The following is a 19,938-nucleotide window of genomic DNA, read 5'->3' as shown; positions in this document are numbered from 1 at the left end:
CAACAGGATTGGGTAAATATGGGTGTGCTGCTGTTACATTTAAAACCATAGAAGGGTAAAATCATGCCAGGCAGACATTGGTATGTTGTAAGCAACACAGCTACAACTCATACAATTGATAAGGGGTGTGTTAGATTTATAGTGTGCGAATAATCAAGCATTGACAATACTCAATCATATTGGCGGCACCGAGGGGCCCCAAATAGTAATATTAGCATTAGCATAATTATCTCATTAATACAAGTGAAAATTGCAGAAAGATAATTTCAGTGTTAATTAAACGTACACTGGTTTGTTGATAATAATAGCAGTTGTCAGGGATATTTCCACTTAAACAGAGTCCCTGGAGCCCATCATGATTAGATGAACATCTCATGGTCCACATTGCTTGATCAGGACACAACACACAGCCGTTGCGTGAGTTGGTGAAAACACTTCCTGGTCTCTAAATGTAAATGTGTTTTTGTGCTGGGGTAACGGTGAGGGTAACTGTTTTAATGTTCAAATCCTTTCTCCTATTCCAGCTTAAAATGCAGAAACTATTAAGTAAAGCATTCGTAGGTTGATTGTAAACACTGTGTTTGACTCGGCAGAAGTTTAACCCTTAAATGACCGTCTAGAGTCTTGTGAACAGAATAAAATAATTTAATTAATCTAAATTATGAATTGGATATAGAGAAGCCAAAATACAACGTCCACGCATGTGGATGCAGGGTCGCATGAGGTTAAAGCAAAAATATATAAAAAAATCTGAAAAAAACAAAACACAAAGATATAGGCCTAAGACTGTGTATTTAGCGTCTTGAATGAGGGAATGAACTACAATATCATGAAGCGCTGTGAGTGACGTAATCGAATAACAAGGCGTACGGCACGATATTCATATATATATACATACATATATGTGGTCTGAGTTGATTGCATCATTTACTTTGTGTCATTGGAGTTGGCCGTCGTTTCTCGACTGTTGGCCACGGTTCTCTGATTGGAGGATTATGGGTAGTGGAGTTCTTCACCAGGAATTCTGCTACTGAACATGATTTCTACTAATTAAGTTGAAATAACGCGGAGTTAATGTCTTCAGTGGAAGCATAAACCATTGATGAACAACCTCAGAGCTCGCGGTAGATCTGTGTTTAAATGTTCATAAGATATTGTTGATAATACATTCGTCTATGGGATAAATGTGATATTTCCATCCGGAACGGACTGTTGTGTCTAACAGCAGGTGATCCAGTTCCTCTCTGTGAAACTATAAGATGCAATGACAGTAAAGCAGCACAATCTGTTTAACATAAATCTTTGTTTATTTGCTCTTTATTTGTACAAGAGGAGAAATGATTTACCATCACTGAGAATGTTTTTACACGTGTCACCAGAAGCCCCGTCACCCGAAAACTCAAGAGCCCAAATCAGCACCCATCCATAAGAACACAACAAACAAATCATGTCATATAAAACAACTCGATTCAGTCATGTCAGAAACTTTCATCCTAACAGGGTTATTCATATTTCAAGCACAAATATATTTACAAATAAATCCAAACATTTGCATAAGCACTTAGTGCACGATCACCTCTTCCTGAGAATTACTCGCATAAAATGTAACTAAAAAAAGTAACTAAAAAATGTAACCAAGGCAGCTCGGCCTTTTTACAGACGGACCCTCTCTGAGAAGCACGTTACATTACGATGCAGTTTTCTATTTAAGAAACGGAGAGTTTACAATCATTCGTGGTGTTTAATGAATAAGAGTGCACGTCAAAATCCCATTTTAGTGCAAATAATGTTGTTTGGGTAGATTCCCTTCTGTCAGCAGTACAGTAACAAACACAAGACTCCCAGAATGCATCTCTCTCATATAGATTATTGCTTTAAAGAGTTGATCAAAAAGCCAAAATGCCCTTCTAGAGCGAAACTAATGCGGCTAAAGCTATAGACTCATTCTCCATTAATGCAAATTATTAATTGATATATTACAGTATTTTAACCCCCCCAAAAAAACAACTTCTAATTGCATTTGTGTCAAAAAGGTGTTTTGTGACATTTTCCTGTAATGTGGAAGAGCTTGTAAACGGAGTCCATTACAGTGATGTTAAATGGGATCCGACCGACGTCCAGTTGAGCGGCAGCAGACACTGTCCAGAGATCAGTCGTCACACTGCATCTACCGGACGCCATTACGAGAACAAAGGCAAAACTGATCCTAGACCAGGCCTAAGGAGTCAGCTAGTCAGCTGTCACAGCAGAAATAAATCATCGGAAGACTCTGACAGAAGCACATGAGACATAAGATGCAGAATAACCCAAGTGCTACAATAAATATCAAACCAACAAATAAATAAATAGAGTAGTACACAAGAACTATCGTCCTGCTTCCTCTCATCTGCCCTTTTCTTTTAGAAAGAGAAGCAGCACAGGACAAGAACATTCCTCTAATTTCATCTTCTCAAGCTGAAACAGAACAAACGTAAACTCACATCTTCATCTCTAATGTTCATTCAAACCAGTCTATGAAAATGAAATGTTTTACATTTATTTAGAGAAAAAGCTGCGTTTAATTCTTCACGATACCCCGAGCACCCGACATCACCTGCAGGTCCACAGAAGGCCTCGTCATCATCAGCTCTAGCTGCTTCATGTTCATTCTTAACTCATTTATTTCATTATTTATTGATTTGTTCAATCACTCTTTCACGCTCAAAGCTTGCATAGCATGAACATCATCGATATCTCATTATACAACATTGATGAATCTCTAAATGTGTTCAATCTGGATTCATACATACTGCAAAAACAACGTAAATATGACAAATGAAACAAAATGAGAACAGTTCCACACCCTGTTTCTCCTCATGTCTGTAGACGTGTTGTGTTGCTGTCGTATAATGTTAGTTTGTTGCATTGAGTTCTGATGACCAGAAATAGATGCGACTAACTGATATATGATGGTACACATGCACACACACATACACACACACGCGCGCACGCACACACACACACACGCACGCACACACACATACACACACGCGCACACACACACACACACACGAACACACACATACACACGCGCGCACGCACACACACACACACACACACGCGCGCACAAACACACACATACACACGCGCGCACGCACACACACGTACACACGCGCGCACGCACACACACATACACACGCGCGCACGCACACACACATACACACGCGCGCGCACAAACACACACACACACACACACACGCGCACACACACACACACACACACATACACACGCGCACAAACACACACACACACACGCGCACAAACACACATACATACGCGCGCATGCACACAAACACACGTGCACAAACACACACATACACGCGCGCACGCACACAAACACACACGCGCACAAACACACGCGCACGCACGCACACACATGCACACAGGCGCGTGCGCACACACACACACAAGCACACACACTCTCACACAAACACACACACACTCACACACACTCTCACACACACCAGCGTTATCACTCTTCCTCCTTCCTGCCGACATCCTCATCTTCATCCTCCCATGTACCATGTGTAACTGGCGTGTTGCCATGCGGAGACGAGCCTTCCTCACCTTTATCCAGCACTTTGACCGCTGCCCCCCCAATCACCCGCCACAGCAGCTCAGGGTAGGGCATCCTGGCCGCCCCCAGCAGTGGCACACCCTGCACTGGCATGCTGTGGCCATCGGGGTCTGGTGGGTACAGGAGATGCGCAGCTGCAACTGCGCTCATGTGATCGGGATGCTGATGAAGGCTGAATGAATCAGAAGGTGGAGAGGCTCCGTGTTCTGGCCCTGTTCCATGCCGCGGCCGACGGGTTCGGTGCTCCAGACAGCTGTGGCCATTTCTGTGGCGCTGCAGATGGTCCTCACGGGCGAAGGCCTTGTGGCAAAGCGGGCACTCGAAAGGACGATCTCCACTGTGCAGCGACAGATGGTTCTTCAGATTGTAGGAGTGCAGGAAGCGGGCGGGGCAGCTGGGACACAGGTACGGCCGCTCACCCGTGTGTTTACGCATGTGGATCTTCAGCTTGTCGTTCCTGAGAGAGTGAACGAGAAACAGAAAACAAAAGAACTGATAAAGATCAAAGATAAAGTTTTGCAACTGCATTTAAATGCTTGCATTCATTTCCTAAACGTGTTTACAGAAGACAGGAATCAGTGCCCGAAATTGTGATGGCTGACATGGAGATAACATAGCAACATTTTTGTGTCTCACTCTGTAAACAAGAAACACGGATTCAATCCGTTTAACCCGTTTTATGTAAGATATATTGTGGCAGGGCGGGGCCGGGTCGTGATCCTGCACACCCAGTCCCGTATTAGGCTAATTAAGCCACCGTGAGGGATAAAGGTCGACTGCAGAGGACCGTGCGGGAGAGAGATCGTTAGCGGACATGTCCGTCATGTGTGTGTTTGTCTTTTAAGTTTATCATTAAAACTATTATTTATATTGGCAAGCTGGTTCTCGCCTCCTCCTTTCCATTGATCCCTTTACACTGGTGCCGAAGCCCGGGAAGGAGGAGGGATACGCCGTAGTAGAGTTCTTGCCACTACCGTCCACCCCAACGGAGCAGCCACGAGGGGAGAAGGGGCTCCTAGCCGACCGCCTGGAGTGGTCAGGGCCGCTGCCAGGGGCGCAGGAGTCACCTACCGGCCACTGAAACGCAACAGGGTTTAAGACCGCCGACCGCGAGCGGGGAGGGGCTCACTGCCAACTGCCTGGAGCGAGAGAACCACTGCCAGGGGCGGGGGAGACCCCTTCTGTTCCCCGAGAGCGCGGCGGGGTGTTCCGTCCGCCAGGGGCTGGAGGTCTGCCTCGGATCCGCCCAGAGAGGCGCGGCTGTCGTCCGATAGAGGGTGGAGGAGTGGCCGAGGAACAAGCTGTGTCGTATCGGAGAACCGGCTTGACGATGTAAATCATATTTTAATAGTAAACTTAAAAGACAACATAAACTCACACATGACGGACATGTCCGTAAAAGATCTCTCTCTCCTGCACGAACCTCTGCAGTCGGCCTTTAACCCTCACGGAGGCATAATTAGCCTAATACGGGACCGGGTGTGCAGGATCACGACCCGGCCCCGCCCTCTGCCCTGCCACATATATTTTAAGAACTTTCTTTACATGTACACAAGAAATCAGCTTATTCAACAATGCAAGAAACTCGAATTTACATGAGATCTGAAATAATAATAATAAGATCTGCTTTTGACGTCCATTTATGACCTTTTCCCGATAAAGGAAAAATGACCAAACACGTTGTCGACTTAAAGGAATATTCAGGGTTCAATACAAGTTAAGATCTATCGACAGCATTTGTGTCATAATGTTGATTATTAGCACAAAAATATATTTCGACTCATCCCTCTTTTAATAAAAGCACAAATGTGTGTTCCAGTGAGACACTTATAATGCAAGTCAATGGGGTTTAATCTGTACTTTAATATGACGTAATAATGTAAACTCTAAAACCACTGTTAAAACGCTACAGCTGAAATAATGTAAATGCTTTTATAAAATTTTAATCTTCACATTTCTACCTTTAAACCATCCAAAAATGGACCCCATTGACTTCCATTGTAAGTGTCTCACTGGAACACACATTTGTGCTTTTTTAAGAAAAGGAGGAACGAGTCAAACATTTTTTTTGTGTGTTAATCAACATTATGCCACAAATGCTGTAGATTGAGCTTAACTCGTATTGAACCATAAATATGAAATTATGGATGGAAAGCGAATGACCCTGCATCAGTGTGGAGAGGCCTGTAAGACGTTACCAACTACAAGACACCATCCCCCAACTCTGCAGGGAATCAAGAACTGGCTGAAGACCTGAATGTGTTTTACTGTAGATCTGAAAAGCCCAGTCTCACACACCCCACACCTGCTCTGACCTTCACTTCACACAAACACCTCCTGCAACCCCCTCCTGCTACTCAACCTGCTCATAAGATCTGTGAAGATGAGGTGTGCCGGGTCTTCCAGAAACAAAAGACAATGAAAGCACATGGCCCAGATGGTGTTTCACCCACTTCTGTTCTAAAATCCTGTTCTAACCAGCTGGCCCCCAGATGTGTGCTCTCCCCACTACTCTTCTCCCTGTACACCAATGACTGCAATGCCAAGGACCCCTCTGTCAAGCTCCTGAATTTTATAGAAGACACCACTGTCATCTGCCTCATCTGAGATGACGATGAGTCCGTACACAGAAGGGAGGTTGAACACGCTCAAAACGGTGGAGATGATAGTGGACTTTAGGAGGAACACCCCAACATTGACCCCCCCCTCACCATTCTGAACAGTACTGTGCCAGCAGTGGAGTCATTCAGGGTCCTGGGCACTACCATCTCACAGGACCTGAAGTGGGACATCCACATTGACTCCATTGTGGAAAAGGCCCAGCAGAGGTTGTACTTCCTTCGCCAGCTGAGGAAGTTCAACCTGTCACAGGTGCTGCTGAAACAGTTCTACTCAGCAGTCATTGAGTCTGTCCTCTGCACTTCAATAACTGTCTGGTTTGGTGCAGCTACAAAATCAGACATCAGAAGACTACAAAGGACAGTTCGGACTGCTGAGAGGATTATTGGTTGCCCCCTGCCCCCCCTTCAAGAACTGTACACTTCCAGAGTGAGGGAAAGTGCTGGTAAAATCACTCTGGACCCCCCTCACCCAGCACATTACCTTTCTGAATTGTTGCCTTCTGGCCGGCGCTTCAGAGCTCTGAACACCAGAACCGTCAGACACAAGAACAGTTTTTACCCTCAGACTATCTGTCTCGCAAACAGTTAAAACTGCCCCATTGAGCAATAATTATGTGCAATACACAGCTTAATCTGTTTATATTATCAAACACACCCTACCTCTTCTGCATTACTGTCCCTTGCGCTGTAGATAACAGATTTGTATTTGTACATGTGTGTGTGTATATATATATATATATAGATATAGATATAGTCTATATAGTCTAAAAGTTTTTTATCTCTATCTTGTTGTATTGTTTGTGCCCAGGAAACTTTAGGCTGTGTAGAGGAGCATCCCAATCTTTTAGATGAGCACATATGTGGACACACACACACACACACACACACACACACACACACACACACACACACACACACACACACACACACACACACACACACACACACACACATAGACATGCTGTTTTGTTTATGCTCTAAGCTCTCTCTGAACTGTAATCTATGAGTTGCCCTGAGACCACAGGACTAATGCAAGTAACAAACCTCTGATTGAGAAATTTCTAGCACTTTAAATGATCTGTCAGTCTCCAGAAGAGTGATGTCACTGCATTAACAACTAGTTGTTTCACACTACACTGATTTGACGTAAATGTGACTGTCACGAGTGAATTTGGATGTTAAATGTGCTCGAATGGGATTAACCACAAGTGGAGCGACAACTGTACACACGACCCTCTCTCACGTTCAGCTGATCCTACCGTGTGAAACGGACGCCGCAGTCCTTGCACTGGAATGGCTTCTCTCCCGTGTGTGTTCTCATGTGCCGCGGCAGCTTTCCCGCCCCATGGATGATTTTCTGACAGACTGGACACTGCTGTGGCATCTGAGACTTCCTCTTCCTGCCGCCTCCCACTGTAGTTCCGCCCCCTGCTCCATTTGCTTGTGATTGACTGTTGAGGGGTGTGGCCTGACCTTTCACACATGACTCCTCCTCCTCTGATGGGGTGTCGTCAGGGCGGTGAGGGATCGGGGTTGACTCTTGCAGCCAGTGTTTACCTCCGTTCATTAGCACCTCTCGGTGGCCCGCACGTGCATCTCGGTCTTGTCCTTCTCGTCCTTGAGTGGGAAGCAGCCCGTGCTCGGGCGTGTCCTTAGACTTCGGTGACATTTCGGGTTGGGAACTCCGCCACGCTAGTTTCACAGGGGACAACGCTCTGGCAACGGAGCAACGGTCCTGTTTGCGGCGAGATGGCAGGCGCGCTGCCTCCTCTACGTCACCCGACTCACCCAGGATGTCTCTGCAGGCGTCAGCCACGCACTGAATACCCAGCAGCTGCGCACCCTTCAGAACCTCCCTCATGCCTGAGCTGCGAATTGTCAGCGTCGCAGTGTAAGCGAACTCCAGCAGTGCCGCCAGCGCGTCCGGTGACACGCAGTCCAGCTGGCAAACGCTACAGCTGTCACCCACACCCTCGCCTCCCTCCTCGTCTTCGTCTGCCCCAAACAGACGACGGAAGTAAAGACTGACTGCGGCCATGACAGACCGGTGCGTTGGGTATCGCGCACCACGTGAAGTCAGCGTGAGGTCACAGAGCAGCCCTGACCGGCGTTGAGCATTAAGACGGGACAGGAGCTCATTGCTGTGCTCCGGGAAGGGGATCCCGATTAGACCGTCCTCTCCTGGAGACATCGCCTCCTGTAGACACAACAGACACACTGTAAACATACAGAAGATACTACATTTCTAGGTAATGTCTAATAGCTAACAGTGAAAAGAGAAAGGTGACTACAGTGACGACAAAACTCCCAGATGTTAAAATGTACAACACTGAGCACGATCTGTTCTTATCATATTATTATACCACAAAAGTTTGACAGATAGACATCTGTGGACACAGAACACATGGATAGATACAGACAGACATCTGTGGACACAGAACACACGGACAGAGACAGACAGACATCTGTGGACACAGGACACACGGACAGAGACAGACAGACATCTGTGGACACAGGACACACGGACAGAGACAGACAGACATCTGTGGACACAGGACACACGGACAGAGACAGACAGACATCTGTGGACACAGGACACACAGACATCTGTGGACACAGGACACATGGACAGAGACAGACAGACATCTGTGGACACAGGACAGAGACAGACAGACATCTGTGGACACAGGACACACAGACAGAGACAGACAGACATCTGTGGACAGAGGACACACAGACAGAGACAGACAGACATCTGTGGACACAGGACACACGGACAGAGACAGACAGACATCTGTGGACCCAGGACACACGGACAGAGACAGACAGACATCTGTGGACACAGGACACACAGACAGAGACAGAAAGACATCTGTGGAGACAGAACACACGGACAGAGACAGACAGACATCTGTGGACACAGGACACACGGACAGAGACAGACAGACATCTGTGGACCCAGGACACACGGACAGAGACAGACAGACATCAGTGGAGACAGAACACATGGACAGACAGACATCTGTGGACCCAGGACACACGGATAGAGACAGAAAGACATCTATGGACACAGAAAACACGGATAGAGACAGACAGACATCTGTGGACTCAGGACACACGGACAGAGACAGACAGACATCTGTGGACACAGGACACACAGACAGAGACAGACAGACATCTGTGGACACAGGACACACAGACAGAGACAGACAGACATCTGTGGACACAGGACACACAGACAGAGACAGAAAGACATCTGTGGAGACAGAACACACGGACAGAGACAGACAGACATCTGTGGACACAGGACACACGGACAGAGACAGACAGACATCTGTGGACCCAGGACACACGGACAGAGACAGACAGACATCTGTGGAGACAGAACACATGGACAGACAGACATCTGTGGACCCAGGACACACGGATAGAGACAGACAGACATCTATGGACACAGAAAACACGGATAGAGACAGACAGACATCTGTGGACTCAGGACACACGGACAGAGACAGACAGACATCTGTGGACACAGGACACACAGACAGAGACAGACAGACATCTGTGGACACAGGACACATAGACAGAGACAGACAGACATCTGTGGACACAGGACACACGGACAGAGACAGACAGACATCTGTGGAGACAGAACACACGGACAGACAGACATCTGTGGACCCTGGACACACGGACAGAGACAGACAGACATATGTGGACACAGAACACACGGATAGAGACAGACAGACATCTGTGGACTCAGGACACATGGACAGAGACAGACAGACATCTGTGGACACAGGACACACGGACAGAGACAGACAGACATCTGTGGACACAGGACACACAGACATCTGTGGACACAGGACACACGGACTGAGACAGACAGACATTTGTGGACACAGGACAAACGGACAGAGACAGACAGACATCTGTGGACACAGGACACACAGACAGAGACAGACAGACATCTGTGGACACAGGACACACAGACAGAGACAGACAGACATCTGTGGACACAGGAGACATAGACAGAGACAGACAGACATCTGTGGAGACAGGACACACGCACAGAGACAGACAGACATCTGTGGACCCAGGACACATGGACAGAGACAGACAGACATCTGTGGACACAGGACACACAGACAGAGACAGACATCTGTGGACACAGGACACACAGACAGAGTCAGACAGACATCTGTGGACACAGGACACACGGACAGAGACAGACAGACATCTGTGGACCCAGGACACACGGACAGAGACAGACAGACATCTGTGGAGACAGAACACACAGACAGACAGACATCTGTGGACCCGGGACACACGGACAGAGACAGACAGACAGACATCTGTGGACCCAGGACACACAGATAGACAGACATCTGTGGACACAGGACACACGGACAGAGACAGACAGACATCTGTGGAGACAGAACACACGGACAGACAGACATCTGTGGACCCAGGACACACGGACAGAGACAGACAGACATATGTGGACACAGAACACACGGATAGAGACAGACAGACATCTGTGGACTCAGGACACACGGACAGAGACAGACAGACATCTGTGGACACAGGACACACGGACAGAGACAGACAGACATCTGTGGACACAGGACACACAGACATCTGTGGACACAGGACACACGGACTGAGACAGACAGACATTTGTGGACACAGGACACACGGACAGAGACAGACAGACATCTGTGGACACAGGACACACAGACAGAGACAGACAGACATCTGTGGACACAGGACACACAGACAGAGACAGACAGACATCTGTGGACACAGGAGACATAGACAGAGACAGACAGACATCTGTGGAGACAGGACACACGCACAGAGACAGACAGACATCTGTGGACCCAGGACACATGGACAGAGACAGACAGACATCTGTGGACACAGGACACACAGACAGAGACAGACATCTGTGGACACAGGACACACAGACAGAGTCAGACAGACATCTGTGGACCCAGGACACACGGACAGAGACAGACAGACATCTGTGGAGACAGGACACACGGACAGAGACAGACAGACATCTGTGGAGACAGGACACACGGACAGAGACAGACAGACATCTGTGGAGACAGAACACACAGACAGACAGACATCTGTGGACCCGGGACACACGGACAGAGACAGACAGACAGACATCTGTGGACCCAGGACACACAGATAGACAGACATCTGTGGACACAGGACACACGGACAGAGACAGACAGACATCTGTGGAGACAGAACACACGGACAGAGACAGACAGACATCTGTGGACACAAGACACACAGACAGAGACAGACAGACATCTGTGGAGACAGAACACACAGACAGAGACAGACAGACAGACATCTGTGGACACAGGACACACGGACAGAGACAGACAGACATCCATCTGTGGACACAGGACACACAGACAGACAGACTGAACCGGGCAGATTATGTGTGAAGACAGAGAGACAGAAATAGACGGAAAGGAAAAAGAGAGACAGATCTAATTAACTTGGAATGTTTTAAAATTACCCTGTTAACTTTCTTAATACTTGTTCCTTGATTTATGACTCATGCATGATATTCTAAAGGAAACACTTACTTAGTTTAACAACAAGCCCTTTCATTTTTCAACACCCTGTCATGTGGAGACACTTTTAGGGCAAGTCCTGAACTAAATGTTTTTTTTAACCAGTATCCTGTTTCAATACATTGCATAATGGAAGTAAAATGGTTGTGAACACCGTTTCATGTTAATAGAGAGGTGTAGGTTTGGATGACTTACTGCTGGATGGGGCAAAACTATTGTATGCATGGGAGAATATTTCCATGCGACATGTCTGAATGGCCCCATTTGCATTTTTAAGTGTGTGTGTGGGGTGGGGGGGTATACACTACGGGACACAAAAGAACAGGGACACATTTTACATCTATTTTCCACTCAAAATACTCTATTTACATTTATTTTCATTTCTTTCAAGTGGTTGAGCATTGTAACCAATCACAGACATGTCTGTGGAGTATATAAGCCTATCAGTAATGGTGTGGCAAACTACAACACTCCCATTATAATATTTCTCTAATAAAGTTTGTTTTTGGAAGTTTAGCCTACGTAAAAAGCTTTATAATGAAAATTCTATTAATCAAAATGAATGCTGCAGTTAATGATTACAGTGAACTGTCACATGATCGTGATCTCTGATTGTAAAGATATATTCCTGACAGATTTTTTTTAGCTTTGTTTTATTGTTGTTTTCTACATTGGGTTTTTGTGAGTCATGTCAGACCCCAAATAAGTTTTTGTATTATTATACATTGGATTATAGATACACCGATATATCAGTTTTACCAATTAATCGGTGGAACTATCAGTTATTGGTAAAAATCTCTGCCGATTATTTCTTTATTATTCCCCATTAATGCCTATTTATATGTAATAATAGTAATAATACAGTCTAGAGGTAGACCGATATATCGGTTTGACCGATTAATCAGTACCGATAGTTACTTTTTGGAATGATTAATTATCTGCAAATACTCGGCCGATAGTTGCAGATACTTTTTTATTATTCCCCATTTATGTCTATTTATATGTAATAATAATACAGACTAGAGGTAGACCGATATATTGGTTTGAACGATTAATCAGTACCGATAGTTACTTTTTGGAACTATTAATTACCTAGAAATACTCGGCCGATAGTTGCCAATCTATTTTTTTTTACTTTTATTACTTATCGTATATATATATATATATATATATATATATATATATATATATATATATATATTTGAATATATGTGTATAGTTTGTATATATATTTATATTTTTGTAATATATGTGTATAACTCTTCATCTGGTGAATATATAGGTTATAAAAAGCTCCATTTGGTAAATACTTCCATATAGATTATTGTAACTGAGTGAAGTATTTCGGGCTTGTTTATAAACCCAGTTAAAAGTCCAGCATTACACACCAAATTTAAATTTTTCTGGTTATAATTGGAATTGTGTTTGCACATTAAACTGCTTTTGGGATTTTATTCATTTTGGAGTCTGTGCCAGTCATAGCAAGGAAAGACAAAGAAATGTTTAGTCATTCTATAAATATAGAAAACAAAAGAATTTATCGGCCGATTAATCAGTTATCAGACTTTTCCGCCACCTTGGTTCCATATCATCTGCCATCGGTGTTTTGATTAGGTCAGAGGAACATATTGAAAGAATATGAAAGTAATACATTGATTTTGAAATGACGAGCATTATATGAACATGTTCAGCACTGAGGTCACTGATGCCAAACAGAGCGTAAAACAGTCTCAACAGAACATGACTGTTCAAATGAAAAGCTCAGATCCCCCTCCAAACACACACACACACACACACACACACACACACACACACACACACACACACACACACACACACACACACACACACACACACACAGTTCTGCAGAAAAACACACACCTGAGCCCGGAATTTTCCACCAACAACCTGACGACCTCTCCACTTCCCTTAACAACCTGTGGCTCTGTACAGCCCATAATAATGCCCTCCGAAACCCTCGAGTGCTGCTTAACAGCAATGTACCCAACACCTGATTAACCTGATCCAACACACACACACACACACACACACACACACACAAAGGGAGAAACGAGATTTCCTTGGAACAGGTGTGGCATCTTAAAGCTTCTGGCAATGTTACACAATTGAGACGGAGCGGATTAGTCACTAACTAAGCCACGAGCCCCATTTAGGTTCAATCCCGATTCACTCGCCCTGAACAAAGAGCCAAAGACTTACAAAAACACACACACATTTCTGCTGTAACAAATGTCTTCAGAGAAACCCACAGACGTGTGAACTCAAGACCTCGATCACCAGTCGACCCTTCGCGAGCCGTTCACTCAGATTGTTCTGGAGCGTCTATGATGTGCATCGGTCCGGAGCGGTGCCTACCGTTCTGCCCCTCATGGGCGCTGTGGACAGTAGCCGTACTGACGTCTGTGTCATCCGTGTGTCTGTCTCACGCTCTCTCTCGTGTCTTGGTAAGTTTGGGGTTCAGCGTTCTCCTGTGGGGACCTCCACCCTAGTCTTCTCGCTTTCTTCTCTCTATCTCTCTTCCTGTCTTCTGAAAAAACAAGGTGTTTGGCACCCCTCCCTCCTCGCCCACGTGCCCCTCGCTCCCGACGCATCATCTCGTTTCGAAACGGTCGCAAGTTTCCGAAAACAATATCCCTCGTCCTCCGGTGCGACGCGCGCTCGGATCAGCTGCTGCAGCAAACAGGAAGGACTGTCGTCTGATTGGGCCGTGTGATCTTCACCGCTCTTCATCTTCATCATCGTTCTAAACACATCTCATTAATCACGACGGATCCGCAGTGAGCTTTAGCACACACACACACACAACCCAACGGAGATGAATCAACACAGGTCAAATAAACCGTCTGTGGCATTTCAAGACGTTTCAGACACTCAAACAGATCATGTGAGACTCACCCATCAGACGTCTCTCCGGAGTTCATTTGGAAATAAGACACTTTTCTTTAACTGAAATGTGCCTCTCACCAGAGCAAACACAGTAAAGGAGAAGACGTGTCAAACCACAAGCTTCAGGAAGTTTTCCGTGTCACAGGAACTCCTGCATGCGAGTGCTCGTTTGATTTCTCTCAGTTTCACATATTTCAGTGTAAAGAAACAAACATTGTTTAAATCTGTTCTGACTCTGGATCCCAATCATCTGCAGAAACACATTTAAGAGTTTTATATGATCTGGGCCTGTTCCTCAGACGCACTGATAAACAGAGCTCAACATCAGCGGGATAAATATGTGAATTATAGGACACATGTTTGTCATAATGATATCGGGGCATGTGACTGTTGGGTGACTAAAGGTCAAATGTCCCATCAGATCAGAGGAACACAATAATATCCATCTTTCTTTGTTTTCATGATATATAGTGTTTGTGAAACCTCTCGCACAGAAACCAAGAAACATTAAGATCTTTAAATCTGATATTAAACTCCAGGAATATTCCGGGTTCATTCGTGGCATAATGTTGAGTCAACACTCGTTCCTCCTTTTCTTTAAAAGCACAAATACGGGCTGGACTGGGAAGAGAAATCGGCCCGGGATTTGACATGGCAACTGACCAAAGAGTTGTTGAGCGAGGGGCGTTCGCTCTTCTTCTCTGCATATCGCGGCACCGATTTGTGGTCCGTTCTGCATAACACGGCGGCTCAGATTAGCTTATCGCGGGCCGTTTCGCGACCGACCCACCGGCCCGGTCGATTCTCTCGATGGCCCGCCCCGATCGGCCTCAAAGTGCGTCAGCCCACTGGGAAAATGCCCGGTAAGCCAGATCACCAGTCCAGCCATGAGTGAGGCACTTACAATGGAAGTCAATGGGGTCCATTTTTTGGAGGGATTAAAAGTCAGAAATGTGACACTTATAATTTTATAAAAGCATGTGCATTATTTCTGTTAAAACGTGTGTATTATTTCAGCCGTTTAAATTGGTCATTTTAGAGTTTATGGCGTTACGTCGTCATGGCAACGGAGTTTAAAATCATCTCTATCTTCACACAGATGTGGTTAATAAGTGATTTAATGACAGTAAAATCATGTTCACACACATATTGTTTATGTGTCTACACTCATGAAGCAGTATTTTAATGTGTACAGATTAAACCCCATTGACTTGCATTGGAAGTGTCTCACTGGAACACACATTTGTGCTTTATTAAATTCGGTTGATTGAGCTTCTCATGTATTGAATTGGATGAGACTCAAAAATGAGTTTTGTACATTTTAATTAAAAGTAGAGACTAAAAACGGTTCAAGGATGAAAAAGATAACCGAAAATAAGAAGAAAGTGTGTTCGACTGTTCCGGAGAGAAAACTTTATTTTTCATGTTAGTTCAACTGGTTAAGAACGGCTTACTTTTACAATCATTTGTTCATGAAACAAAGACTAAATGGTTTATCACAGTGAAGTGTTTGGAATGACATGAAAGGCATGTGCTCTGATCCTGGAGGAAAGCGCTTTATTAACGTGTGTTTGCCATATTGCACATCGTGGAAGCAGACGTACATGACAAGACATCTTACACAACTATATACACCTCATGCACAGTCAGTCCAGATACAAGCACAAATATTGAGGTAAACTATTCTGCAAAATGATGCAAAATAATGCCATTAATGTTCTTTAATTTCACTGTAACCAGTTGAACAGCAGGAATAGAACAGCACATTGATTTCCATCTGATATTTTCGTTGTATTTTAATTGAGAGAATGTGATTTTTAGGAAAAGCGGACGAGTGTCAGACTGTTTCATAGCAAACACACCTACAGTCATAACACTGAATAAACCCCAAATGACAAACTACATACAGTAAAGAGACGATGAGAGTCACCCACACACCATCATCATCATCGCTCAATCTTCATCTGTGCTCCTCTTCAACATTTCAGTGTTGTTGATGTCATTTTTCATTCACATATTTTGCAAAAGTAATGTTGAATGGATTTGATTCAGCTCAGATATTAAAAGGAAGTAATTAAGAGTAGAGGTCCGTCTCTCTCTAACGTTCTCTGTGTGTTTCTGTTTGTCTCATAACGGATTCTCACCTCCCACTGACACTCAACGCTTCAGCTTCACTTCTCCCCTTCTGAAGACAATACGGTTTCCTCAGCGCTCTCTCTAATGTCAGCCAAACACACACTTCTGTTGCTCTGTGTTTTCCATAGGAACACAAATGAAGGGGAAACTCTCTTCACACACTCACACGCACACACACTCACACGCACACACACACACACTCACACGCACACACACACACACTCACACGCACACACACTCACACGCACACACACACACACACTCACACGCACACACACACACACACACTCACACACACACACACTCACACGCACACACACACACTCACACGCACACACACACTCACACGCACACACACTCACACGCGCACACACACACACACACACTACACACATTACACACACACACTCACAGGCACTCACACGCACACACACGCACACACACACGCTCACATACACACACACACACACACACACACACACACACACACTACACACACACACACACACACGCACACACACTCACACGCCACACACGCTCACACGCACACACACTCACACGCACACACACACACACACACTACACACATTACACACACACTACACACATTACACACACACACGCTCACACACGCTCACACACGCTCACACACGCTCACACACACACACACACACGCACACACACACACTACACACATTACACACACACTACACACATTACACACACACACGCACACACACACACACACACACACACACACACACACACTACACACATTACACACACACTACACACATTACACACACACTACACACATTACACACACACACGCACACACACACACACGCACACACACACTACACACATTACACACACACTACACACATTACACACACACTACACACATTACACACACACACGCACACACACACACACGCTCACACACACACACACACACACACACACACACACATACACACAATACACACACACTACACACATTACACACACACACACACACACACACACACACACACACACACACACACACACTACACACATACACACACACTACACACATTACACACACACTACACACATTACACACACACACACACACACACACACACACACACACACACACACACACACACACACTACACACATTACACACACACTACACACATTACACACACACTACACACACACACACACACGCACACACACACACACACACACACACACACACACTACACACACTACACACATTACACACACACTACACACACTACACACACACACACACACACACACACACACACACACACACACACACACACACGCTCACTGCACTTCCTGTGTCAGGATCATCACAGCAGCGTTTGGAATCTCTTTTTAATCTCACCAGATTACTGATCCAGTGAACACAAGCCTCAATAAGACACACAGTCTGCAAACTTGATGAACACATAATTACATTAAAAACATTTAATGACATTTTAAGGATACTGAATACCATCAAAATAAAAACTAAAGAGAACTGAAATGTGTCTATAGGACTTATGGAAGGAAACACATATGACTAAAATCTCATTTCAGCTGCTGCGCTTCACTCACAGACGAAGAGAAGGAAACAAAAGAACACGGAGGGGAAAGAATCTGGGGTCTGAGATTTGAGGACAAATCCCACAAACTAAAAAAAGAAAACCGGCTGCGCTCCTCCGTCTAAACACAGACGCGGAGTTCTTCGAAAACACACAAGAAAGACGGAGTGTGTGTGATCTACAGAGAGACTGAAGGGGAACGACAGGAAGATCATATCTAAAAAAGGGTCTAAAATCAGAGTTGTGGATTGAGTGAGGGGAGGATGAGTGATGTGTCATCGAGAGTAAAGAGAGAGAGACAGAATGAAAGAGGAGAGAGAGAGAGAGGAAGAGGGGGAGTGAGGGGGGTAAACAGAAGCAGAAATGGGGTGAGAGTGGGAGAGAGATAAAGACACAGGAAGCCACCTTTGCAGAGTGTGCGTGTGTGTGTGTGTGCAGACAGACCGAAATGTCTTGTTGTCTATTCAGCAGAATATTCACTTTAAAATACTCGTCTGACTACATAAAACCACGAACACACTCTCATAACGTCCCAAGCGCAACTTCTTACTCGAATCACCAAGATGTTGCCCTCTGTAACATCACTCTGATGCCATGTTTAAATCATTCATTGGATTTCAATACTTTACCCAAGGCAGCATGTTTAATGGGCCTCATTATGTTTTGCGCAATCCAGTTTGGTGATCCCCCCCAACAACTTTTGGGTGGAGGAGGGCCCTTGGAGGTAATTGGCCCCCTTTGCCAGTCATAATCCGTCCCTGTCTGTACTGCCAGTAATGAAATCCTTTTTATAAAGGACGTGCATAGGTACATTTTAGATTTAGCAAACACGTTTTTGCTGTCATATGACGCTCTTTTGTGATCAAACGGTTCAAGAAGTCATTAAAATGGTTTGATATGCGCATAAATAATGAGAGGAGGATATCCCCCACTGTTAATCTCCTCTAGTTCAGTTCAGAGCATCACCAGCGTTATCTGTGAAACTCCGATCTTTGACCGAAACACTGTTTGATATTCCACATTTATAAGCTATACGACAGCGTGCGGCCGTATTCTATATTTCTACCCGCGATGTGTTTTTTTATGGGTTTAACAGCATTAGCATCGTGTACGCACCTGCCGCGATGTGTTTTTTTATGGGTTTAACAGCATTAGCATCGTGTACGCACCTGCCGCGATGTGTTTTTTATGGGTTTAACAGCATTAGCATCGTGTACGCACCTGCCGCGATGTGATTTTTTATGGGTTTAACAGCATTAGCATCGTGTACGCACCTGCCGCGATGTGTTTTTTTATGGGTTTAACAGCATTAGCATCGTGTACGCACCTGCCGCGATGTGTTTTTATGGGTTTAACAGCATTAGCATCGCGGTACGCACCTGCCGCGATGTGTTTTTTTATGGGTTTAACAGCATTAGCATCGTGTACGCACCTGCCGCGATGTGTTTTTT

General features: G+C 45.1%; 1 protein-coding gene across 4 annotated transcripts in view; it reads right to left on the bottom strand.

The window, feature by feature from the left end:
• Positions 1–3,266: 3,266 nt before the first annotated feature.
• LOC127655828 (zinc finger and BTB domain-containing protein 7C-like) overlaps positions 3,267–19,938 on the bottom strand; it is a 31,344-nt gene continuing 14,672 nt past the window's right edge. Inside the window, exons 1-3 of one of the 4 annotated variants that reach the window (XM_052143821.1) lie at positions 14,217–14,358; positions 7,497–8,434; positions 3,267–4,073 (exon numbers count right to left, since the gene is read on the bottom strand). In XM_052143821.1, the coding sequence (XP_051999781.1) occupies positions 3,512–4,073; positions 7,497–8,434; positions 14,217–14,270 (1,554 nt within the window). In that variant the 5' untranslated portion in view covers positions 14,271–14,358 and the 3' untranslated portion in view covers positions 3,267–3,511. Of the gene's footprint in view, positions 4,074–7,496; positions 8,435–13,721; positions 13,960–14,074; positions 14,080–14,216; positions 14,359–19,938 lie in introns of those variants that run through there. The other 3 variants (XM_052143825.1, XM_052143824.1, XM_052143823.1) reach the window with 3 other exon arrangements.

Source organism: Xyrauchen texanus, chromosome 15 (genome assembly GCF_025860055.1).
Source record: "Xyrauchen texanus isolate HMW12.3.18 chromosome 15, RBS_HiC_50CHRs, whole genome shotgun sequence".
Taxonomy (NCBI): domain Eukaryota; kingdom Metazoa; phylum Chordata; class Actinopteri; order Cypriniformes; family Catostomidae; genus Xyrauchen; species Xyrauchen texanus.
The sequence above is the reverse complement of the archived record's forward strand: the minus strand, read 5'-3'. Positions and strand labels throughout refer to the sequence as shown.